Source organism: Anomaloglossus baeobatrachus, chromosome 7 (assembly GCF_048569485.1).
Source record: "Anomaloglossus baeobatrachus isolate aAnoBae1 chromosome 7, aAnoBae1.hap1, whole genome shotgun sequence".
Taxonomy (NCBI): domain Eukaryota; kingdom Metazoa; phylum Chordata; class Amphibia; order Anura; family Aromobatidae; genus Anomaloglossus; species Anomaloglossus baeobatrachus.
In genome coordinates, this window is record NC_134359.1 from 106,151,270 (window position 1) to 106,178,271 (window position 27,002).

The window sequence follows — 27,002 nt, forward strand, 5'->3', positions numbered from 1 at the left end:
TTACTTTATTTCAATATTTAAGAGACTGATGAGCTAGAAGACAAGTGACATCATAGCTTGGACAAGAGGTGTTTATCTACAGTGTTAATATTACAGTGGTACAGACCAGTTGTCCCACCAGATTTTATTCTCACACACTATTCAACATGTGCCTATTAGCTTGCTTACAATGCTAGGTATGCAAAAAAAAACAACCTAGTACTATAGAGAGACATATGATATTTTCAGGTAGAATGTGTTTTACCATCATTAATAGAAAATCTGTTCATTTAAGGATCTTTCAGTGATGAAACTGCAATGGTTTTACTTTGCAAATTAAAACAAATACAAAGTTAAAGTGGTTCTCGCACAAAGAAAGTACATTTAATAATCAATACGTCTTGGAATAAAAAGAAGGTCCGCAATTTGTATACAATGGGCTATAGTCAGCAGTGGGTGCCGCAGGGATCTGTGCTAGGACCAATTCTTTTTAATCTCTTTATTAATGACCTTGTGGATGGGATTGATCGTAAAGTGTCAGTCTTTGCTGATCACACCAAACTATGTAGGATATTTAAAACTGACCTTGATAGTACAATATTACAAAAAGATCTGGATAAGATGTCAGAATGGGCAGATACTTGGCAAATGAGATTTAATGTTGATAAATGTAAAGTAATGCACCTAGGACGGAGTAATCCTATAGCTACGTATACATTAAATGGAAGTAAACTCGGGACTACAGAACAGGAGAAGGACTTGGGGATTCTCATTACAAATAAGCTGAGCAGCAGCACTCAATGTCAAGCAGCAGCTGCAAAAGCAAACAAGATTCTAGGGTGTATAAAAAGAGAAATTAGATCTCGTGATCCCAACGTATTGTTACCCCTCTATAGATCACTTGTAAGGCCACATCTGGAATATGGGATCCAGTTTTGGGCTCCACATTTTAAAAAGGACATTCAGAAGTTAGAGTCAGTTCAAAGGCGGCAACTAGACTACTACAAGAAATGGAGGCCTCCCATATGATGAGTGGTTAAAAAAGTTATATATGTTTAGCTTAGAAAAAAGACGTCTCAGAGGAGATCTCATTTATATGTATAAATACATGTGTGGTTAATATAAAGGACTGGCACATGACTTATTCCTTCCAAAGTCAACACTAAGGACCAGGGGGCACTCACTGCGAGTGGAAGAAAAGCGATTCCGACAGCTAAATAGGAAAAGGTTCTTTACAGTTAGAGCAGTCAGACTGTGGAATGCCCTACCACAAGAGGTAGTAATGGCAGATACTATAACAGCTTTTGAAAAAGGGATGGATGATTTCCTCAGTACACAAAACATTGTTGGTTGTAAATGACTTAGTGACCAAATGTAGAACTGGTGGAGGAAGGTTGAACTAGATGGACCTAGGGCTTTTTTCAACCTTAGTAACTATGTAGCTATGTAATTTGATGTGTTAAATGCTTTCTGCTGTGTAATGGCAGTGTCTGACCATGTAAGAACAAAGTCTGATCATACCACAGCTCCTGGGCAGGGAAGAAGCAAAAGAGTATACAGACAACACAGCTGATTTGATTCTTTCTGTGAGGTAATATATTCTTTAAAAAAAGGAAGAGAAATATTTTATCTCACAGAAAGCAGCAGCTACTATCCCATGCAGTCCTGTCTAAATACTCTCTTTTGCTTCCTCCATGACGTACATAGTAAATAACACAGGGAAATTTATAAGATAATCTTAGCATAGGATCTTTTTTTTTTTTTAATACATCCAGTTGTAGAACTTATCATTATTCCCAGATGTATTCATTAAAATGTATTTTGTTGCTTGGACAATCTCTTTAAAATTATACAGGGTCATCCTATGCTTGTGATCAGTTTAAGGGTTTCTTACCTAGTTATCTTCTAAATAATTGTACAGGGGGAAATTGACTGATCTTGGCTGCATTCAGACTGTGCAGAGCTCCATATTTATAGACAGTGGGAGTCCCAAGGGTTGCACCCTGGTAATCAGATAGTTACTGTATTTTTCAGATTATAAGGCGCACCCCAAATTTAAAGTGGAAATAGGCAAAAAAAACCATTTTAACGTAAAAATGGGGGTCCATTTTGTAGTTTTATGGTCTATCTTATAGTCCGGATATATCTTCCTGGGGTGGGGGGGGCGTGGGGTCATAGGAAGCTGGCGCAAGCATGAGTGGGGCAATGCTGCGGACCCTAAGCTGAGAGGAGGGGGTGTACTGGCAGCGCGTTGCAGGCACCATTAATCTCCTGAAGATGGAAGCAATGGACTTCAGGAAAATGGCGCCGGAGGCAATGCATGCACGGATTGAAATCTCAGATTTCAATCTGTGCATGCGCTGCGTCCAGTGCCATATTCCTGAAGTCCATCACGTCACTCGCTGGGAAATTAATGGCAACTGCCTCGCTCCGCTACTGCACCCACTCCTTCCAGCGCAGGACCAGTAGCAACACCCCACTCGTGCCGCTGCCAGATTCCTATGACCCCGCTCTGCCGCCGCCATGCACCCCCGTAAGCTACATTCTACTTATAAGACACCCCCCCATTTTTCCCCCAATTTGGGGGGAAGAACATGTGCATCTAATAATCCGAAAAATACGGTATATAGCTTATCCTAAGAAATGGGATAATTTTCCTGTCTATTTTCTCAAGCTTCTCATAATCATCTCCTGAGTGTCTGCAATAACGACGGGTCAAATTCGACTTGATCCAAATGTTGAATTTTCTTGGTGCCTCTCACTCCAGTCCCTGCCTGGAGTAAGGTTTCTGGAGGAGTTTCCAATTTGCATATTATTTCGACTTTTAAAAGAATGTACGACTTTTTGTGCTAAAAGGTCGCAAAAACTAGTTAAGGAAAAATAAGAGCATTTTTTTATATTTGGCGTCACATTTATGAACCATGTGCACCACATTTAGAAGAATTTGGCCCAAAAAAAATCAGTGAAAACCACAACACAAGAAAAAAAAGGGATTTCAATAAATCTCAAATGATAAATTGGGGCCATGGTTTCTATATTTTTTTTCATCAGCCATGGATCCTAAACTATTTCTGCAGGAAACCATGTAAATGGCTTCTTACTGGGACATTGAATTGACAAAAATATGTTCCTGTGCTCCTGCAAATGATCCCGTGTGTACATAGGACTTTACTATCACCAGACAACATGTCTGACAGACACACAAAACACTAATGCTGCCCACAAAGAGCTCCACTGTGTGGAAGAGATGGATATGAGGGGGCTCAATCATGGCTACTGCTTGTGTAAAATGAAAGCTGAGCTCTGGTTGCTATGGGCAACAAAGCTGAGGTGAATGAGGCCTGATAAGTGTTATGTACAAAATACAAGGGGAAACTGATTGTTTTTTTTTTAATGTCCACCCATTATAATGTATGTTACAAGAAAGGCATACTATACATAAAATGTGACCAATTAATTAACAATTTTATTAAACCAAATAGTGCACACAGCTGTAAATTGACTGCACTTTCAGTCCATTGTGAGAAAAGCACAATACAAATGTCTGTTTGTTGTTCATCGAAGTACTGTACAATCAGATCATGATAACCTTAATATACCACCAATCAGATAATCGATAAGTTGATGGCCACCATGATGAAAATAGTGTCTCTCAGGCGCAACTGGTGTTGGAATACACAACCATGATAAAAAAGTATTGGAACAACTTATATATAGTTTTTAATATCTAATACGAAAGAGTAATGGCGAAACTACCGTACTCTTATTATATGTGCGGCCTGGACGCAGCGGGTCTTGACCTGCGGGGCCGCAAGTCTCCAATGCAGGAGACCGCAGTTGCTCGTGCCCACGATCTGGGATTGAGCAGTTGCGGTCTCCTCGCTGTGTTCTCCCTGTGGCGAACACTCGCGTCTCCGCAGCAAACAATTGACAATGCTGTGGCTCAGGAAGCTGCACCACCGGTCAGTTTTCGCTGTGGGAAAAAGAAGCACAGTGGGCATGAGATTTCCAAAAATCCCATCCACTGTGCCTGCACTGTACAACGCAGCATTTTGGACGCAGTGAAAACACACTGCATCCAAAACGCTGTGAAACCTGATTGTGGGCATGCAGCCTTGGATATTGTGAAATGAGCATTTGCTATGCACAATTTTGCATATAATGTATGTGTGGCGCCCTGGACTAGCCAGGTCGTCACAAATAACACACAAACACGCCCACCCCCATTAGACAGGGACACCAGCCAAACACAAAACCCTTGTTGCCTCCCTCCAGTGTCTGATGTCCACACCAGGTGGGGCGGAGCCAAGCGGTTGGCCCCACCCACCGAGGAGTTCACAGGCCTGGAGGCGGGAAAAATGACAGAACGAGTTTGGAGTTTGAAGTGAGAGGAGCAAGCACTTGGGTGTCTGGGTTTGTGGCCCAGGCACTGACAGCAAGGTTTGCAGACGGTGGTGGCCGTCTGCAGGAGTGGTGGAGCAACGCGGAACCATAGGACTGGGGTCGGGCGTTCGTCCGCCGGTACCGACCGGGGAGCGAAGTGAAGCCAGCACACACAGGCAGGGCCATCGGACCCCGACCAGGCTTGGAGCCGCCGACAATAGTCAAATCCGAATGTGACCGGAACCCCAGGGGTTTCCTAACAGCAAAAGTCCCGATTGAAGGCAGCCGCCCACACCGTGAGGGTATACAGCTACTGCCTAAGGCTAGAGACCCAAGGGCCAGTGCCTGCGGGCAAATGGGCTCCTCCGGTACCCATACCCCGGGGAGCAGACTACCATTGGGGATCCATAGTAGTCAAACGAGAACATCAAGGTGCAGGGAAAGACAGCCGCCATCGCCTGTCCGGGGACGGACACGGCAGCCGCCTGCGGGACCCGTCCATCCACCCGTTTGATTTACCCAGGACTTTGTGCATCTCTTGCTGAGTGAGTACACCTGTGCCATCCGGCACCGCGCCGCGCTGTCCCTGCAACCCTGCACCTCACCAACCCTGCCTCCCCGTCACTTTATGGACCACCGACCCCTACCCATGGAGGGGGAAAACAATATCCCAGCTGCTCCCTACCATCGCTCCTGGGATCCCCGTCACCAGCAGCGGTGGTGCCAATCTTCACCACGACCCGTGGATGGCATCATGGACTAAATCCCCCAAACCAACCACCCTTTTCACTCAAGGGCGAAAAGCGCCGCTCGAGTCCCCGGATCCGGCCCACCGCTCGAGCCACCGAGCAGCAGCCGCAGCAGCGCCGGACCCGAGCGTTAGCGAGAGCGCAGCAGCGGCGGCGTCCTCCCCGCCCGCGACATATGTGTACAGTATAAACAATTGTGCAGATGCCACTTGGTGAGAGGACAGGCTCAATATTCTCTGGAAAAATAGGCGCAACTCATTTTGAGGATGGAAACATTAGATTCACCTGGTTTGAATGATAAAAATAAAATGCGTCCTTTTTTTAAAGGGAACCTGTCAGGCCGGATAATGTTATTAACTTGCAGATATAAAGTTAATCTACAGTTTAATGGTGTTGGGAAGATACTGAAAGAGGAGAAAATGAACTTTATTTGTTAGTCTCAGTCCGGCGCCTCCTATATTCTTGTGATCACCATCCTCCTTCCCAGCTCCGTGTGATTGACGCGTCCTACATCATCCACACAGTGTCCTCCATTACTCTCCTGCACATGCGCACTTCTCTCTGCACTGCTGAAGGCAATGCAAAGTACTGTAATGTGCAAATGCGAGGAAAGGTCAAAGACCGCCTGTGCATGCTCACTACAATACTTTGATCTGCCTTCAGCTGGGCAGAGCAAAGTGCATGAGCAGGAAGGAGCACAATGGAGGGCTCTGTGTGGATGACATAGGACACGTCATCCACACAAAGCAAGGAAGTAAGATGGCGATCACAAGAAGATAGTAGGCGCTGGACTGAGCCCAGTAACGCCCATTGGACCTGACCGCCCCGCAGGTGAGTATGATAAAAGCTATTTTTTTTTATGTTATACAGTGCATCCTGGGCACTTATATACAGTATTCTAGAATGCTTTATGCAAGGGCTTTCCGGTGGTGGTCGCAACTTATAAGGGACAAATCTAGTGACGGCTTCCCTTTAATATTGGAAATGGTAAACCTTGTTATATTTACTATTCATAAAAAACAAGTAAATGTGCAAACTTCGTTAGATACAATAATCCTTTCAGGAATTTAAACCACAAAGGGCCAAATGAAGGCCCAATGTAAGGATATCAGCAGTACATATTTTTGGAATTGCAATACAAACTTCAAATCATATGTCATGAAATACATGTAGGTAAGAAATATATGCAAAAACATTTCACAAGGGATGTCAATTCATTTAATGAATAATGACCTATGATATCCCTTTTTGTAATTGTACATTATAAAGGTCTCTAGTTCACTTTTCAAATAATAAATGAAAACCCACAGACCTACAACCCTCCATTCAGAAGAAACAAACAAAAATTTACATTGACTCACAAGAAAATCACACTGTATGTGATACTGTATTACAGGTGTAATTATTTCATACCTTTCTTCTCCTCACACCCTGTGTCTGATTTCAAGGTGTGGCTGCTGCTGTGCAGGGAATCCTTAGAATCTTCATTCTCATCCAGGATACCAGCAAAACTGATCTTCCTTTCATACCGATGACGATCCATCTCAGGATCCAAGCGTAGCCGGCAGGTCTCAAGATCCTTAATGTGTATCAGATAGATAGGAGATTTAAGTTTCCCCTTCAAATATTTGTAAATCGTTTCTGTTACGATGCTTCTTACAAGACTTGGATACGCGTTGTACATCATCACAAGACAATAAATATGGATAATATAAGAAACATTGTAATATTTCACTTACCACAAGAGGTTCAGCCCTAGGCCTTGGCAGACATGGGAAGGTTTCCCTTAAGAAAGTGGTGATTTCCAGGAGTAGTTGACATGCAGACATCTTCAGTGCAAAAGGACAGCCACATTTTGTTGGATTTACAGAACCTACGAATTAACGTTTTTGGTAAGGTGAGCTTAGGATGCTCCGAAGTCATCGTTTACATAGGTACCAGCTGATGACTGACCTTACCAGACAGTCAACACCAGAAATCAGTTATCATAGGTCAGAGATGGATTTATGTTCCAGAAATAGATATTTTGCCCAAAAATTACTATATATTTGGAAATAAAGTCTATGTGCCAGAAATAGATATTGTCCCAAAAATTACTATCTATTTGTAAATGAAGAAGACCAATATATAGTGAAACATGCCTGAGAAATACTGATCTTCTAAGGGTATGGTCTTCTCAAATAAGAGGGGCAAAATATATAAGGGAATTAAAAATGTCAGAAAAAAAAGTGGCCAGATGTGGCCGGTGGACATTTCTTAATGAGGTAAAAATAATAATGACCATATTTGAAAAGAAAGGATGTGTAAATAATTTGGATAATCATTTATGAGATACCGTGTATTGTTCTAAAAAACCAATGAAAACTGATCGCTGGTATGTTGAAGCCACCTGCACCATCTGTAGTTCCTTCCTATCTTATCGGGAGTAATTCATAAATAAAAGGTCTTGATTTAATGCCTCCAGACGTATCTTCGCGGAATCGTTTTTACGTGGAGGATTAAATCAGCATCTGCTTTTGTTGTTTGGGATTCAAAGGGGTCTCAAACTGAAGCAACACTATGCTTTAGCTGCAGACCAGACTCATGTCTGATTGCACATTTTAGAAAGTTATATATGTGGAGAATGCAGACATGAGAAAGGAAATAGAAAAACAAAAGCCAATCTAAAAGAATAAAGTAAAGCAGGAGAATTTGGAGTGAAATTAACAGTTAAAAACAAAATCATGGGCCGGTGAGAGCAAAGAGTAATGGTTTTGCAAACATTGAACAGTTACTTATTGATTTGCTGTATATTATCTGATATGCTTCAAGACATTTCCTGTACAATTATGGCGATTTGGTTTTCATGTGGTTTTACATGTATTCATGTCATGATTATACTTTTGCCATAATTGAACAGTTTCTTTTGTTATGTCCTGAAACGTAGCACAAAACATGTTGAGAAGCTGCTTAATTTACCTTTAAAAGTTTCATGGTTTGATTTATGGATCAAGGCAAACAGAAATGGTAAGGTGGTTTAATGGGAATCATGCCTATTCTCCATGGAATACTTCAAGAAGAACCAAGTTTATGTTGCATACAGACAAGACGCACAATGTAGGCCAATGATTCCCAAACCTGTTACCATTGGAAATCCATGAAAATTGTTGCCATTCTCGAGGAAACCCTACTTTTACTCATACCTTATAGAAGATTGGTGTAGGAGGTCCAATCTATAATTTTACCCAATGTATATTCTGATCCAGATTTAGTTACTGATCTGCCATGCATCTATGAGAAGAATGACAGTAGGTTATATCTGTTGTATAACTGACATATCTTCTTGCTGCCATGATCTATAGAAACACTGATTTGCATTTTTCATTATTAATTTTATGATTGAACAAATCCAGTGCTGTTGGTCAATCCAAAGGCATAGTAAACCGAAACCTGAATGTTTAGGAGATTAGAAATGAGGTATTGTCTTTCTTAGGAAAATATCTATGAGTCCAGAATTATTGGGCAACTATTTATTAAGGAGCAGAATCATTATGCAACTTTTTTGTAAAGATGTAGACCTTTTCCTGCACCACTTCTTGAAGAAAGTGTGTTCTAAAAACTGGTAGTAGGTTTGGGAGTTGATTTTGAGTCCATCTTCAACCTGAAAAGGTCTAACTAGCTCATCTTAAATAATACCAGCTCCTAACAGTACCCCACCTCCATCATGCTGGCATCTGATCCAGCCACTGACCCATCCACCATGTGGTCCCTCAAGAGTCACTCTGGTCTAATCAGGCCATAAAACTTTTGAAAATTCTGTCTTCAGATATTTCTTGGTTTAGGGGTACTTTGCACACTACGACATCGCAAGCCGATGCTTGCAATGCCGAGCGCGATAGTACCCGCCCCCGTCGCAGCAGCGATATCTTGTGATCGCTGCCGTAGCGAACATTATCGCTACGGCAGCTTCACATGCACTCACCTGCCCTGCGACGTCGCTCCAGCTGACGACCCGCCTCCTTCCTAAGGGGCGGGTCGTGCGGCGTCACAGCGACGTCACACGGCAGGCGGCCAATAGAAGCGGAGGGGCAGAGATGAGCGGGACGTAAACATCTCGCCCACCTCCGTCCTTCCGCATAGCCGGCGTGAGCCGCGGTGACGCAGGTAAGCTGATGTTCCTCGCTCCTGCGGCTTCTCACACAACGATGTGTGCTGCCGCAGAAACGAGGAACTACATCGTACCGTCGCTGCCACGCAATTATGAAAATGTCGGACACTACACAGATGATACAATTATGACGCTTTTGCGCTCGCTAATCGTATAAAAAACACTTTACACACTACGATATCGACAGTGACGCCGGATGTGTGTCACTCTCGATTTGACCCCATCGACATCGCAGCTGCGATGTCGTAGTGTGTAAAGTACCCCTTAGTCTTGACATTTCTCTTCTGTGTCTTGCTCAGGGGTGGTCAGGTTTCAGCCCTCCTTTTATCGGCCATATCTCTGAGCACTGAGCACCTTATACTTCTAGGCTCTACAGGGAGGCTGCAGTTCTGGAATATGACAACACTTGAGGAGAATGGCTTTCTGGTCGCTTCATGTTTTATTCTTCTCAAATCTTCTCGCGTCTTATTTCTCAACACATTTTTGTAACCCTGTTGACTATTTGCAACAAAATGTTTGATGTAGTGTGAAAAAAAAATGTGCTGTCAGTTCCTTACTGTTCAATGGATTGAAATATTATTTTAACTTATGGGAAATATACATACCACACCTATGGTAAAAAGTGACATCCAGGCTAAAAATGGATGAAAATCAGATCTAGCACTTTGATGAAAAAAGGACCATTGTTATCTTGTATGCAAAAAACCCTTAACGTTTGAATGAAGCCTACTGATAATACAGCAGGTGAAATAAGTATTTAACACATCACCAATTTACTAAGTAAATATATTTTTAAAGGTGTTATTAACTCTAATTTCTCACCAGAAGTCAGTAACAACCCATTCAATTCATACAAAAAAAGAAATCAAACCATAGATGTCCATAATTTACCCTATTTTTCGCTTTATAAGATGCACTTTTGTTCCCCCAAATTTTGGTGGGAAAGTAGGGGGTGAGTCTTATAATCCGAATATACGGATTATATACTGCATGGTCCAGGGGAGGTGGGGGCAGCTCTGGAGTGGTGCTGGGGGCTGAGGGAGGCTGGTAGAGGCTGGTGAGCTGGTGAAGGCTGCAGCGGGAGAGCTCCTGCTCCCGCTCATATAATATGCACTGCCCCTGTCCATCACCGTGGTGCTGAATCAGCACCGCGGTGACGGGCTGGGGGAGCAGCGCATATTATATGTGCCTGCGCCCCCCTTTGATGGCACATGCCTGCCCCCCCCGTGTTAGATATGGCCCCCATGCGGCTTCCCATAGTAAAATAAAAAACTCTTTACTTACCTCCTCCAGAGTGTCTCCTGGTGTCTCCCTCCTACCGCTGTGATCATGCACGCAGAGATGTCACTCTGCTGTGCCAATCACATGACCGGCACTGAGAACCAGGAAGTGCAGGAGATCAGCATCACAGAGGGAGATACGAGGGAAGACAGCACTGGAGAAGGTAAGGAAAGAGTTTATTTTACTATAAGCAGCAGCATGGGAGCCATATCAAACACAGGGTGATGTGTGCCATCCACAGGGGGCCATGGGCAGCACAGGGGCTGTGTGCCAGCCACAGGGGGCCATGGGCAGCAATATGGGATGTGTGCCAGCCACAGGGAGCCATGGGCAGCAATAGGGGCCGTGTGCCAGCCACAGGGGGCCATGGGCAGCAATAGCGGCTGTGTGCCAGCCCCAGGGGGCCATGGGCAGCAATAGGGGCTATGTGCCAGCCACAGGGGGCCATGGGCAGCAATTTAGGACGTGTGCCAGCCACAGGGGGCCATGGGTAGCAATATGGGATGTGTGCCAGCCACAGGGGGTCATGGGCAGCAATAGGGGCCATGTGCCAGCCACAGGGGGCTGTGTGCCAGCCACAGGGGGCCGTGTGGCATCACTGGGGGGCTATATTCAATATAAGGGGGCCATATCCAGATCAAGGGGGCTAATTTTAGGATGGGGGGCTATGAGGGATATATACCCTATATGAGTTGTTAGACGGACACTGGCATTATAAGATGGACCCCATTTATTAAAAAAAAAAAATCTCTTTTCCTTCACCAAATTTGGGGGTGCGTCTTATAATCAGGTGCGTCTTATAAAGCTAAAAATACGGTAAGTGTAATAATAAGAAATGACACAGGAAATAAAGTAATAAGAAAGACAGGTGCAAAAAGTCATGGAAAGTCATGACACCAGTATTGGTGACGTGTTCATTGCTTATTTCACCTACTCTTCGTCCTTATGATTGAATGATACAATTGTCTTCATGCATAGAAACTATAATAGAAAGCAGAGGCCTTGTTACACAATAAAGAGGGAACTCTGAAGTCTGGACAACAGGCACATTCAATGAGAAGGTGAAACCTATATTATTCAACCAATGTAAATCACGTATTAGGCTATAATTATTGTATTGTTTTGGTTAAATGGGTTGTTTGGTGGTGGGTGTTCCATTGGTAGGACCTGAACTGATTGGAAGACCTGGGAATTTTTATACCCAACAGGGTACTTTTAATCCTGTTACAAAATATCCTGGTAGATCAGACGCCCAAATGCTGCTTCATTCATTCTCTAGAAAATGTCGAGCTTAGCTTTCGACAACCCCATAGGGAATAAATAGAGAAATGGTCAAGTATGTGTATGTCCACGCCATTCTAACATCGGTAAAGGTTCTCCATTCTGCTGATCCTTTGATTAGGTGATAACTTGTTTTCTTCAGACAGCCCCTTCACAAGCTTTAATAATTTGATAATGAGCTGAAATGTTTATCTGCCTTGATATTTTTTGTAACCATAAATGCAAACCATTTACTTCCAGATTTAAAGAAATTGGCTAAAATAGATTTATAAGAAAAGTTGCAAAAATAATTTTGTTGATAAAAGAGGGAAGTCATGGGAAATGCAATATCTGCAGAAAGCCTTAAAAGGTTGGTTCACCCATATTTTTTATTGTCTAGTTTGATATTATATTGAGAAACAATGTTTCTCTCAAATACCTTGTGTTGGTAATAGTGCCTGTGAGAGGCGCTATTGCAGACCACTGTTCCCTGCTCCGGTGACGTCACGTCAAGTGTCGCACACGTCACATCCATGCGGCCGGCTGCAGTCTTCCTGACTCACTGAGCTGTGAGCGGTGTTTCACCGCTTGTCACAGCCCATCTGCTCCCTCCTCCCTTGTCCCTCACAGCACAGCGCATCTCCTACTTGCAGCGTTCTGCTGTGAGGGAGGAGGGAGGAGGGAGCAGGGAGCAGATAGGCTGTGACAAGTGGTGAAACACCGCTCACAGCTCAGTGAGTCTGGCATACTGCAGCCGGCCGCACGGATGTGACGTGTGCGGAACTTGACGTGACGTCACCAGAGCGGGGAACAGCGGTCTGCAATAGCGCCTCTCACAGGCACTATTACCAACACAAGGTATTTGAGACAAACATTGTTTCTCAATATAATATCGATCTAAACAATAAAAAATATGTGTGAACCCCCTTTAAGAGAACCGCCAGATTTGGAAATGTCCTGCACATGTTAGAGGTGAAGTAATTGGATCCGTAGGGAAACAACTTTGTCGCTGCAAATTATCAGCACTACTGGGTGGCTGTTTTACAGGGAAGGTATTATTGACTAAAGACTGGAGAGGGAGCTTAGAAGAACCAGGTCTTGTGGATGATGAAGAATTAAGGCCAAAACGCAAAGAGTGTGTGAAATACCATGTCATACAAAGACATGTGTGGAAGGCAAATACGTATAATGAAAGTGTGACACTAACTGTAGACACAATTTTGTAGCGCAACTTTACAATAATTAAGATCAAGTATTCATTTTCACATATAAATGTGCTGGTGAGACCATCATTTATAATAAAAAATATATATATTTTTTTCTCTTGGTAATGGCCTGCTAATCAATGAAAGCCACTATGTAGTGGTGATTATATTTCTTAATATTATTTAATATGTAACGGTTGTTTTTTTACTTTTCTAATTGATCGGATAAGCCAGCTTTTCAACATGTTGCAATAAGGAGCATGCAAATAGGAAATAATAACATGTGAATTGGATGCAACACTTTACAGAATGTCTTCTAGAGAAGAAAAGCAATATTAATCATTCAGAAAAATGCAACCAGTGTTGACATAATTATCTTTTTTATGCATTTAAAAAATACAATTTAGGTCCAGGCATGACAACAAAATATCTAAAATGTCTATTGCCTCCAGCTAGACAGTAGCAGATAATATATAAGTATATATTGCAGGACTGGTCTGGTTGCATATCTGACATATATTCTTACAAACATAATAAACATAAAAGCCATTACATGGACAACATAATGAGCATATAATGGTCACTTTAACTACAACATGTCAAGGTTTTTCATTTGATATACATTTTTTAATTTACAATTTTGGGAATTTTTGCATGATCCAGATGTTTTTTTAAACTCTGTTGCATTGTTCTAGTCTTATATTTTATGAGTTATTTTATTTGACTTACTAGTGTTATTTATTTGATAGATATTCTCAGAACACAGAAACTGACTTGTGCATCCGAGCAGCAGATATCTTTAAAGGCCCCTTTACACACTGCAACATCGCTAGCGATATCGCTGTAACGTCACCGGTTTTGTGACGTAATAGCGACCTCCCCAGCGACATTGCAGTGTGTGACACGCATCAGCGACCTGGCCCCAGCTGTGAGGTTGCTGATCCCTACAAGTCGTTCAGGACTATTCTTTGGTCCTTTGTTTCCTGCTGCGCAGCATGTATCGGTGTGTTTGACACCGTTACAACGACATCGTTAGCGACCCAGCCCATAGGCGTGCTAGTGTTCCCTTTCCAGCGAGGTCTTTCTGCAGGTCTGTATCGCTGCTGCGTCGTTGGCCAGATCTGCCTGTTTGACAGCTCAGCAGCGAATGTTAGGGGTACTTTGCACACTACAACATCGCAAGCCGATGGTAGCGATGCCGAGCGCGATAGTCCCCGCCCCCGTCGCAGCTGCGATATCTTGTGATAGCTGCCATAGCGAAAATTATCGCTACGGCAGCTTCACATGCACTTACCTGCCCTGCGATGTCGCTCTGGCCGGCGAACCGCCTCCTTCCTAAGGGGACGGGTCGTGCGGCGTCACAGCGACGTCACACGGCAGGCGGCCAATAGAAGCAGGGGGGCGGAGATGAGCGGGACATAAACATCTCGCCCACCTCCTTCCTTCCTCATTGCAGCCGGGACGCTGGTAAGTCGATGGGTGCTGCCGCAGGAACGAGGAACAACATCGTAACATCGGTCCTTCCGAAATTATGGAAATGACGGACGCTACACCGATCATACGATTTCGACACTTTTGCGCTCGTTAATCATAGTAAAAAGGATTCACATACTCCGATGTCGACAGCGACACCGGATGTCCGTCACTTTCGATTTGACCCCACCGACATCGCACCTGCAATATCGTAGTGTGCAAAGTACCCCTTAGAGACTTTCCAGTGATCCCGGCCAGGTCTAGATCGCTGGGAGGATCGCTAGAAAGTCTCAGTGTGTAAAGGGGCCTTTAGTGAGCTCAGCTTCTGACACACTAATGTACCTCAAACATACAAGAGAAGATTACCCCATTTAGAGGTGCCTTTGTAGCTAATTATTTACTTATGGAGAAACAAACTACCATGTTTCCCCAGACAATAAGCCCTAGAAGGAATTTTTTTGGAGTATGCTTAAAATATAAGCCCTACTCTAAAAATAAGCCATTGTTGAGGTTCAATAATGCAGCTAAAAGTTAAAGAATACTGCAGGATACTTCAGTAAAGAAAGCAGACACCCCCAAAAGAGAGAAAACAGCCCCAAAAGAGAGAAGACAGTCTCAAAAAGAAAGTAGACAGCTCCCTTCCCTAAAAAAAATCGCACTCTCCAGACCACGGACAGCTACAATTGGCAAATGCCGATGGTGGATGGGCTCTCCCACAGTGATCTCTATTGTTGTCAGGTTCCTCGCCGTACACACACAAACACACATGATGATACTACTTCAGGCCAGCAGCGGCAGTGAACACTGTTGAACTGGGAGCGACCTCTGTAAAACGCAGGGAGACCTGGGAGCGAACACTGTGGAACAAAAAAGGACCTGGAAGAAATCACTATAGAATGCAGAGGGACCTGAGAGTGACTGCTGTGGAATGCAGGGGGGCCTAACAACAAAGGAGATATCCAGGGTCTGGTAAGTGTGATTCTCCTGTGGGGTCTACTTTTTTGGGGGAGTAAACTTATCCCCAAACCGTGTTTCCCCAAAAATAAGACCTACTCTGAAAATAAGCCCTAGCCCATTTTTTGGGGGAAAAAATAATATAAGACAGTCTAATTTTCAGGGAAACATTAATTAGAACCCGTTGTCACAATTTTTTTATAAATTGAAATTGTTGACATACACTTGCGCTGTATTGATAGATGGGGGTGAGCTTTTACAATAATTTCCATTTGGTAGGTGCATGTGATCCAGGCCCAACATAACGAGAACTCATAGAGCAAATCATAGAACCCAAAACATTCTCCTACTGCTGTCATTGCAGCCATAGACCCTGAGATCAGTTTTTGGGGACCGCATTTAAGGAGACAAAATATTGAAAAATTAGAGCAAATCCAGTGTTTTTATAGGTAAGTGTTGTGAATACATTTGAATTAGATTCCAGTTTGGGGCTCCCTCTTGTGATCAGTGCTGGTTGTGCAGTTGACGGGCTGAATGGGAACCAGACAACTGAGGAAGATTTGCAATCAGGCCATTCGGATTAGGCCTATATAACTGAGTAGTTTCCGCCTGTTCCTTGCAGGTGCTCAATGTGTCTCCTGTGTGCTAAGGACATTCTGAAACCAGCCCTTTTCTCTGTGTCTACCAGAACTCCTCTCAGATAAGTTGGTCTTTGTACCTTTGCTTATGGTTTCCACTTTCTTGTTATTTTGCCTGTGTGGAGTTCTTGGTGGAGTTGGATCATTCTCTGCTGTACCTTGCTCTTCTATATATTGTGTTTTGTCATGCTTGGTACTAAATTCAGTCCCTCCTCTATATCAGTGTTTTTCTTGGATCCCAGTAACACCAGAGTACTGATATAGTGGGGGAAAGCCTGTGTAGGTTCAGTATTTTTCCATATCAGGCGTGGTGGTAGTTACTAGGGTTTTTGCAGCTGCAGACAGTACTCCTTCTTATCCTTTCCTATGCAGATAGTTTGGGCCTCATCTTTGCTGAATCTGTTCTCTAGCTACGTATTCTGTTTTCTTATATCACCATAGTCTTTACATGTGGGGGGCTATCTATATCTTTGGGGACTACTCTGAGGCAGATTAGCTTTTCTAATATTTCTCTCTGTAAGAATATTTAGTTCACTGGCTGTGTTGAGGCGACCAGGTCATCGTAGGCACGCCCCACTGCTACTTCTATTTGTGTGTCAGTATTAGGTCTGAAGTCCGTTACAGTTCCAGCCACTCTGGTTATTTTTTAGGTATCCGAGTTTTTGTCCTTTTTCTGATCCTCCGCAGTCACTGAATCATAACAGGTAAGCTATATTTGTGTTTTCTGGGATATCCATATAAAGCTATATGACATAAAATATTGATACTGTTATCATTATTTAACTTTAGTCAAGATTCAAATATTTTGCAAAAATATAAAAATTGATATGAATTTTGTGCCTCTCTTGTGGAATAGTGGAATACTGGTACCATAATACCAGCTGTATCAGTGATGACTGGGCATTTCCTCCCATTTTCCCTATGTGGAGAGGGAATCAGGGAGGGAAGAAAGCTCAAACAGTAACCATGGGGAATCAGTGGCAGTAAGTGTCTGTTTCTTTAACCCACATATGAGCATTTAAAAAAAATGTATATGCTAGGCCACCCTTTTACATACAAAATAAAGTAAATCTATTTAATACAAAAAATCAACACTTTATTTGAAGTGTAACAGGAATGATGAAAATTTGCTAAAACATCCAGATCATACTTATTCATTTTTGGATTGTTCTTTTTTTTTTTCTTTTGAAAGCCAATAAACAAATTATTTTGTCAGTTAAAGTAAGCACAAACCTTGTGTTGTAACATTGCATAAGCTTTTTATTACTTTAATCTAGAAATCAATGCTAACTAGAAAATGGTGACATTCAGGCCATTTTCGAGTCAGATACGTTGACCTGTTAGCACACATATGGCCAAGGTATTATGTATAATATATTTTTTTCTTATTATTTTTTGCTTTATTTTTATGTTCAGGTTTTTTTTCACTATTTGTATTTTTTTTTTCGTGATAAAACTTTTGGTCTAAAAGATTAAGACATTGAAACATAATTCCTTGGAAATATGTGGAGACAGACTGCACAGAAAAAAAAGAGCCTTGAAGACGTAGAACATAGTATTTTCCACAGAGCAATAAGGCACACAGTATAGACCCATCTGGACACAAACAGATGCTGCACTTCAGGTTAGGGGAATGCAGAAGCTATGGAAAATTTATATTGCAATCTTTATTCCATTTGGTTTGAGAAATAAAGATCGCAGAAACATTGTAGAGCAATGTCATATAGCTCTCCAATATAATTTTTGGGCAAACTCTAAAAATTAGCCACTGCTTTTTGCCTAGAGATTGTTGGGTAAAAAAATAGACAATTTGTGGTTATAGTCTAATAAATTGTAAAAATGTATGGTAAAAATCATAGTTTTTGAAGCTTATCTACAATAGTAACATCATGATCAGTCATTTCTATTTTCTATAAAACCCAACAATTTCCAGTTTCTTTTCTAGATTATACATAAAAAATCAGCAAAGATAGATAAAAGAGTTTAGAAAACTTTACCTCAGTATGATATCCAAGGATAAGCTTTGGGGGCCGCCTCTATTACTCTGTCTACCAAAGGCACGTGCAAAAAGTTCTGTGCATACAGCCTGTGTAGGATTGCCACCTGCATCTTGGTCACTCCTTACCATCTAGCCATACCAGGGCCTTTATACTAGGTCAAGAGTCCCTCAAGATCCTTTTCTTAAATACTTCCTGACCCAGCATAAAAAACACTTGGGTGGCTGATCTGATGTGAGATGCAAGGAACAGGTGATAAACCTGTTTAAAATATCCAAGCAAGAATTATCAAGTGAAAGAAAGAAAATAGAGTGCTCCTAAAGCAGAGTTCCTTACAAGCAGGGTTTCTTGTAGTAAAGGGATTCTCCTTACTGTCATCTAAAAAGTCTTCTTCCTCATCCTCTTTCCTCAGCCTTCTCTTGGTTTCTTCATCATAGATAAGTCCCAGCAGATTGGCAGGACTTTCACTCTCACTGTGACAAATCTCATTAAGGCGGGCACCTATCACCTGAAAAATGATTAATTATATATATCTAGTAATTATAAAAATAAAATCCCTACTTGTAGATTTTAAGCTGCCAAAGTGATGTCACATGACCACTCATACAATATGGTGGCATGAATACTACGTGCTTCTAATTATTATTGTTATAAGAATTTTAATCTCATATTAATATTCAATAGTCTGTAGTCATTATAAGTAGTGTTATAGGAATTTTAGTCTCATTTAATAGCTGGATATTATAAGTAATTGTAGTTCTCTGTACTCGTTATTCTGTATCTGCTTATATATGAAGACAGGGCGTATTAGCTATTGTCCAGGCTTTGTTTGTCTACGCTTCTCTTGTCTGCGTAAAAAAGCAGAAGATAAAGATTTATTAACAGCCAAAGTCTTATCCTAGAATAGATAATGGTTACAAATTCCTTATTTGGTGAGCTGGGAATTAAGGGATTTATGTTTTAAGGATTGTTTGCAGCTGTTCCTTTGAATGTATAGCTATAAAAAGACATGTAATTATGGGACATCAGACACTTATATTTTGCTTTTGAAAGGTGCTATTAAGTGGTCTCCTCATATATGAGAATAAAGTCTTCAACGGGAGCAGATTCTTTGATTGATAAATAACAAATTCTCCTGTCAATTATTTCACTCTTTATTCACATAGATGTTATACAAACTTACCGATAAGTAACCCTGGTCCTGTTTAATTATGTAGTAAAGCATGTGTAAACTTACCAGAGACAGAACTGTCTGGATAGAAAAAGCAGCAACTAAAAATACCAACTTACATCTCCCCATTGGTAGAATAGCTTGGCTGCATTCCACTGCAGCTTCTGGTTTCGTTTATTGCCCACAATAGGGGAACGCCCTCGTGACAGGCCTTTTTTGGCAATGTTCACATGATGTCCCTTCATCCATTCTGGCCAATTTCCCCTGTTACATCGGTGTACAAAGCGGGCACATTCAAGGAAGAGGGCTGCCCTGGCCACCACAGGAGCTTCCTACCACAGGCAGAAGAACATTAAGAGAATATCAAAGCTCCTAAAACAAGCATACATTATACGATGTAAAGTTATAGGCATTGCATATGTAAAAAGCATTCAGAAACTGTCTAAATAGCGTACAGTCTACATTATAATTTGCAGAATGATGGCTGCACTGGACTAGCATGATTTTGCGGTTTCATAATTTGTTGTTTCATGTGAAACATGCACGGGAATTAAAGAGTCCAGCAGTCACAATAATGTTGCAGTCAATTGCTATTTGGACTTGTCAAAATGAGGTTCTCTTTCTTTAAATACAACTTTTCAATATTTGATGAAATGGGAAATAAGAGGATGCCTATGACTCTGTAGAACAGTGAACAACCTGTGAATAGGCACTCCTATTTAAAAACTCAGGAAACATTTCTGAGGACAATGACCCAGATTTATCAAAGCTTTAAAGCCAAAATAAAGTGCAGTAACAGCTTTGAAAAGTCTCAAAATTTTGATGCAAAATTTTTCCAACTTTTTCTGTCTTTTCACCAGTTTCTCCTAGCTGTGCCAAAATGTGAAAAGCTGGAGAGGGAAGGAGGCGGGGTGCGGAGTGTGACACCACAGCTCATCTAATTAATGACGAGCTTTGGCATTCCTTAATGACTCCCAACTATCCCCTGATGTTAGATGTCTATACAGAGAAAGATCAGGCTGTGACATTTCAATGGCTTAACTATATTGATCTTGATGAGAACAAAGTTTCTGGCTGTGGATTACTTTCACCTCCCTAAAGGAAACACGTGAATATAAGGAAGAGTTGGCAAAAAGGCTGAATGGGAATTCAGTCAAAAGCTTTATAGTTTCTATGGCTAGCCTCACCAAATGTTTAGCTTTTGCATCTAGTTCTAAAGCATAGTTTAACACAAAAGAGTAGAATCACTGGAGGACTGACCAAAGTGTAATAAAGGTGAAGTACTAATGCTCTCCTGTGCCCTGGTTCTCCAGTAGTAGGGAAGGAAGCAGAAACTGAAGAGTTCTTAGCGTGGTCATTAGAGATGAGCAGACCCGTTGAAGTTCGGTTTGACAGGTTCATCCAGACTTTAGATGAAGTTCAGTTTGGGACCCAGACTCGACTAAACCCCAATTGAAGTCACTAATGGGCAGTTCGAGTCTTCACCCACACGCAGTCAACCATAAACAGAACACTTCCAGGGGTGGGTGGTAGGAGTTTTTCCAATTTTTTTGTTTCGTGCAGACTACATCGGATAATGCTGTTGTTACCCCCAGTGTGAGCCATTCAAACACTGCAAGCAGATGTAGAAACTTGGCACTCAATATAAATGTGAACAGTGGTATTTTATTGAGAAGAACTTGTAGGACCAGCACAAGCACAGACGTTTCGGTCAAAGACCTTCATTAGTGTGCGTGCAGGGGGTCCTCAGAATGTGTAGCAACTTGGCAACTGGCGTAGTGAGGTATGACGCGGGGTTCACTGCTGTTTATGTGGCAATGCCACATGAAAATCTTTGACTGAAACATCTGTGCTTGTGCTGGGCCTACAAGTTCTTCTTAATAAAAGACCACTATTCACATTTATCTTGAGTGCCAAGTCTCTACATCTACTTAAGACGGTTATGGACCCTACTTCAGCACCACCCCAGAAGTGCCGTGTGTATCAACTCAAACACTGCAAGTGGCTCACACTGGGCTAAGCACTGAGTGTACCCTAGTAGAGCAACGCTTGCATGAGTGATGTTCATGTGTAAAGCGCCTGAACTCTGAATCTGAACTCTGTTTTGTTTGTAAAGTCTACACCGAACCTCAGGTTCACTCATCTCTAGTGGTCAGGCAGGACAAATCTCGACTAACAAGATCAAGCTGAGAAAAGCTGCAGCTATTCCCTTCTTTGTGTTTTTTTGTCTTTTCTGCTCTATGACAGGGCCATACTTTGACTGGCTAGCGTCAAAAGGCAAATGACAATAGACAAGTTCTGTGGCATACACCCAGTTGGTTGAAAGAAAAATTTGCATATTGGGCACTGTTTATTACTGGGGAGTATAACTTTGGAACGGAGGGGCACTGACAAATAAAAAAGGAAAACTGTTCTACAATCAGTATAGCTGCGGAAATTGGAGGAAGAACTCAGTTTAAATTAAAGCAACAAGTGAAAAGTCTGTATAAAGCATATTAGGTAAAGGTCTCTCTATGTATACAGTGAAGTCATTCTCTATATCAATGTCATTCAGTCAACAATGAGGTGAACTGTGCATATAAGAGAAAAAAAACATCCCGCCTCCTTGCAGTTGCCTATTTGTGTTTTATCTTACCTGGTGGCTGAAGAAGAGACAAGAAAAAGGTGAAGATATGAGATAATGAATAGAGATGGAATCACAGGACACAGACACAAATCACAAATGGAGAAGAATGAACCAGACGATGAAAAGCTGAAAATAACCACAAATTGCAACAGTCAATGATGAAGAGTTTGCCAAACATCTATTGCAAGAAATGGAGGGTTGCATAAATTAAGACCAGGTTAAGAGGACAGAAACAAGGATACAGTTCATGTACATTCTATTTTGTATATAATCCTTATATTAATAATGGACCTGACCTTCATGTGCAAAATCTTTATTTGTTCAAATAAAATCACATCATCGCACATGCACTGCACATACACATGTAAATATACACACACTGCACAAACACGTATTTATATACACACACTGCACATACACATACTGCACATGCACATACACACACTGCACAAACACATGTATATACACACACTGCACAAACACGTATTTATATACACACACTGCACTTATACATGTATATACACACTGCGCAAGTAAGTGTTTATATACACACACACACTCACTGCACATACGTATGTATATATATATATATATACACTAGTATACACACATGCATAAACACACACTGCAGATACTATACATACCAACCTGTCTCCTCCTCAGTTCCTTTAGACTCCAGCAGTTAAAGGACCTTTGGTGTCATTATGGTCACATGACCGTGATGTCGCCAAAGGTTCTTAAGCAGCCTTACCCGCAGAATAAAAATGCTGGGGGCCCAAAAGAGAGTGAGGGCCCTGAGCTATTACCCGGTTTGCGGCCCCCCCCCAACGATGGCCCTGACTAAACCAGGGTTTTTCTTAGATTAGGGCTTTTTTGGGGGGGAAGCACAGTATTATTAACCACAAATTGAACCACAAGTGTGCCATAATCAGGATTTACAGGTGGCAGTATCGCCATTTAGTTGCCAATTTTAAAAAGAATTGTACTCTATACTTTAGCTGGACTGATGGTTAACTTGCTTTCCCAGGTCTCAGGGATGTGTTCAGGAAGCTAAACTGATGTGTACCTTGCATTCAGATTCCACCCTGCATTGATCATGAAAATCTTTGTTGGCAGGAAGAGGTAAAACTTGGTGACTATAAGTAGCTGCATGTACCACACTGATCTTTTTCTCCTATCCGACAATCATAGAGATCACTGTCAGACAATAGGAAGGGGAACTGTATAGTTCTCTCAATGATCAGGCAGAGCATTTTATGAGTGTTTTGTGTGATCCTTATGCAAATTGTCTCTTCAAGTGGGAAGGAGACAAACTCTAGTGCTACCTATTGGAGGTAGCAATCCTAAAAGTCAAAAGTGACTCTCCAATGAGCCTTGTCATATGAATTAGGATTTATGCTAGATTAGAACCTCAATTTGCAGAGACAGTGTTTTGTGGTGATTACCCCTCGTCAGTGTAAAGTATGAGATCTGATCTGGCTGTTTGAGAAGCTATAATGGGGTCTAAGGGGAAAACGTTTCTCCTTGCGGAGACTGACAAACCATATTTCCCATAGGAGTATTGCAGCTATACGACTTCTCACTGGCAGCCAGATTGGTTTGTCAGTCTCCGCAAGGAGAAAGGTTTTCCCCTTAGGCCTGATCCTTACAAACATAGTTATGAGGTCTCATCCTACGAGGTTGCTTATGACTGTGGACTAGTATATGTAGGGACTTTTCAGCAAGACTTTTTCTTTTTAAAAATTTTGTACAACAGTCCAAAATATACCGTATGTATGCATTAAGGCCGCTTTACACGCTACGATTTATCTAACGATCTCATGAGCGATGTGACACGCCCAGATCGTAGTTACGATTTGCCAAGATCGCACATAGGTGGTTTATTAGCGGTCACACGTAACGATCGCACAAGCGACGCAAAATCGTTCAGCAATATATTTTTTAACCAAGGCGGTCGTGTTGATGTTGTTCGTCGTTGGCAGGGTGTCAAACGTACCAATATGTCTGCTGCGTTCCAAACGATGAACAATATTTTGAAAGTGAACGACGTGTTAACGATCAACGATTTTCAACCTATTTGCGATCGTTCGGAGTCGCACGTAGGTGTCACGCGCAATGACGTTGCTAACGGTGCCGGATGTGCGTCACGGAATCCGTGACCCCGACAACATATCGTCAGATAAACCGTAGCGTGTAACGCCACCTTAAGGCCAAAAAGTTTACATCACACAACACCAAAGTATACAGGATGCAACATATTTTACAAATTTGAAGAATTACAGAAATTAACAGAAAATAGAAATGAAAGCAAATACATTAAGTAGCAAAAGGGAGATCTCCTGAAAACTTTATGGTGAAAATAATTACCGATTAGATTTATATCTGTCAATGAACCAGAACCATTCATCTGTAAAATCAAGGCTCGGAGACTTAGATTCTTGCTTACCAAATCTAAAGCTGCAGCCAAAATAGAAGCATCAGGTATGGTTCCTGGTTCACAGCAGTTAAGCAAGAACTGGAACCGTTTCATCCCTTGTCTTATTGCTCCCAAGTTGACCACATTTTTGCCTTTCCCAGATTCCTGATTGGTGGCACCATGGTCATCAAAGCTATGACATCCTGCAGAAGGTAAAGGTAGGACGAAAGAGGGGGAAAAGCACAAGATCTCACAAATAAAAGAGCCATTTGAGAACTCCATTACATTAGATAACCCCAGCGCTCTATTCTAATGTGTGGTCTGAAGCTAAGCGAACATGGTGGTATCACCCACAACACCCAGCATATTATGGTGACATGTACAGACAATGATCTATCAAGGTATTCCACGCACCTCTCATTAGATATGTGGGGGGAGAGTCCCATGTAAAATATGGAAACAAATTCAGATAATCATCATTTCTGTATATATCTGCTCGGATAATGAGACAATTAAATCATCACTAGTAACACCAAATAATCATCATAATTGTTGTATATCTAGATCAGGGTGTGGAATATCTTAAGTAAATTAATGCATTATTCTAATTTCAGTTTGGCTGAAAATGAAGCACATGTAATTAAGTCATGTTCCTGACAAATCGGGAGGAGGAGTACTCGGTTTAGATAATCTGCTCATCAACACTGCTATTTGGAAATATATTCATCTTGACTAAATGAACACCTTTTACGTAAGAGTCTTAAACTGCTAATGGATTATATCTATATAAAAAAAATAGCAGATGGAGACTCCAGGAATAAAACATGTAAAGCTAAATTGTGCTTGAAAATTCGAATATTAATAAGTGTCAATAAGCAGATTAATTACGACTGCAATTTCTGGCTTATGTCCATATGATTCAGATTAATATAGTCTAGCTTTTGTGGCCTTAGGGAAAATAAGCTCAAAGTCACTAGTAGAAATACCACCTGACAACTAAAGGCTCTTTTACAGATTTCAGATCTGGATTCAGAGATTCAGGATTTATGAGTTAAGCATCTGATCAGAATCTTCTAAGCTGAAGCACATTTGTACGTCTGGTGTACTGAATACATATTTATACATAGTTCATTGTTTTGGCATATCAAAATTAATTAGATTAAGTATGTTAATAGGGTTGTCCTCCTTTCAATAGAACTGTCTCCTATTAATATGCTTATCACTGATTGCTCCATTGATGACACTGAAAGGGGAATTCACATGTCATTATAATGCTTTAGTTACTTAGACATCATGAAAATAAGCAAGTTTGCAATTGACCTGCTGTTTTCTATTAAACATCATTCTTCTACTGAGCTTTTATCTTACATAGTGTACAGCTTGATTCCAAGGAGTTTGGCCACTAGAGTGCAATAGTTACAGAAGAATTCATTTCTAACTTCCTAGTCACTTTTCTCCAGCCCGATGATTCCTATGCAGCAGTTAACTAAGGGGTGCTTCACACACAGCGAGCTCGCTGCCGAGATCGCTGCTGAGTCACGCTTTTTGTGACGCAGCAGTGACCTCATTAGCGATCTCGCTGTGTGTGACAATGAGCAGCGATCTGGCCCCTGCTGCGAGATCGCTGCTCGTTACACACAGCCCTGGTTCGTTTTCTTCAAAGCCGCTCTCCCGCTGTGACACACAGATCGCTGTGTGTGACAGCGAGAGAGCGACAAATGAAGCGAGCAGGGAGCAGGAGCCGGCATCTGACAGCTGAGGTAAGCTGTATCCAAGATAAACATCGGGTAACCAAGGTGGTTACCCGATATTTACCTTAGTTACGAGCCTCTGCAGCTCTCACGCTGCCTGTGCTGCCGGCTCCGGCTCTCTGCACATGTAGCTGCTGTACACATCGGGTTAATTAACCCGATGTGTACTGTAGCTATGGTAGGAGAGCAAGGAGCCAGCGCTCAGTGTGCGCGGCTCCCTGCTCCCTGCACACACAGCTGTGCGCTGGTAACTAACGTAAACATCGGGTAACCATACCCGATGTTTACCTTAGTTACCAGTCTCCGCAGCTTCCAGACGGCAGCTCCGTGCAAGCGCAGCGTCGCTTGCACGTCGCTGCTGGCTGGGGGCTGTTCACTGGTCGCTGGTGAGATCTGCCTGTTTGACAGCTCACCAGCGACCATGTAGCGATGCAGCAGCGATCCTGACCAGGTCAGATCGCTGGTCGGATCGCTGCTGCATCGCTAAGTGTGAAGGTACCCTTAGTTGCTCACCTTCCTCCCTCTACCATTTGGCTCCTGAGCTGTTGTCAGTCCTGAAACCTGCCAGCCCCAATCCCCCACCATCAGACTTCAGAGCAGTTTTCCTAATCACTGCTCTCACTTTCCTGAGCCCTATGCTTGTTCAAAGGTACTATTACCGCTATATGTTTATACAGTGATAACAGTGTAGACTCAGAACAAACACTGATAGACTATTAAAGGGAATCTGTCACCAGGTTTTTGCACCTTAATCTTAGAGCAGCATAACATAGAGACAGAGACTCTGATTCCATTGATGTAGTTTTGATAAAATCACTATTTAATCAGCAGGAGATAATCATTAAATGACTACTTGGCCTGCTGCCAGGTAGTCAAGCATATTCATGAGCTCTATATAACCCCACTTACACCACTGATATATATGGGCAGAAAGCTGCCAATCAGTGGTGTGGGCAGGGTTATGGAGCTCTA

At 42.0% G+C, this 27,002-nt stretch overlaps 1 protein-coding gene across 10 annotated transcripts in view; it reads right to left on the reverse strand.

The window, feature by feature from the left end:
• Nucleotides 1-27,002, reverse strand: part of UNC80 (unc-80 subunit of NALCN channel complex) — a 288,351-nt gene that overhangs the window by 129,895 nt on the left and 131,454 nt on the right. For 9 of the 10 annotated variants that reach the window (XM_075317556.1, XM_075317555.1, XM_075317548.1 and 6 more), the window contains 5 exons: nt 24,310-24,482; nt 19,357-19,569; nt 18,403-18,574; nt 6,851-6,984; nt 6,525-6,690 (listed from right to left, as the gene is read on the reverse strand). In XM_075317556.1, coding sequence (XP_075173671.1) covers nt 6,525-6,690; nt 6,851-6,984; nt 18,403-18,574; nt 19,357-19,569; nt 24,310-24,482 — 858 coding nt within the window. The remainder of the gene's footprint in view (nt 1-6,524; nt 6,691-6,850; nt 6,985-18,402; nt 18,575-19,356; nt 19,570-24,309; nt 24,483-27,002) is intronic. The other variant, XM_075317551.1, reaches the window with a different exon arrangement.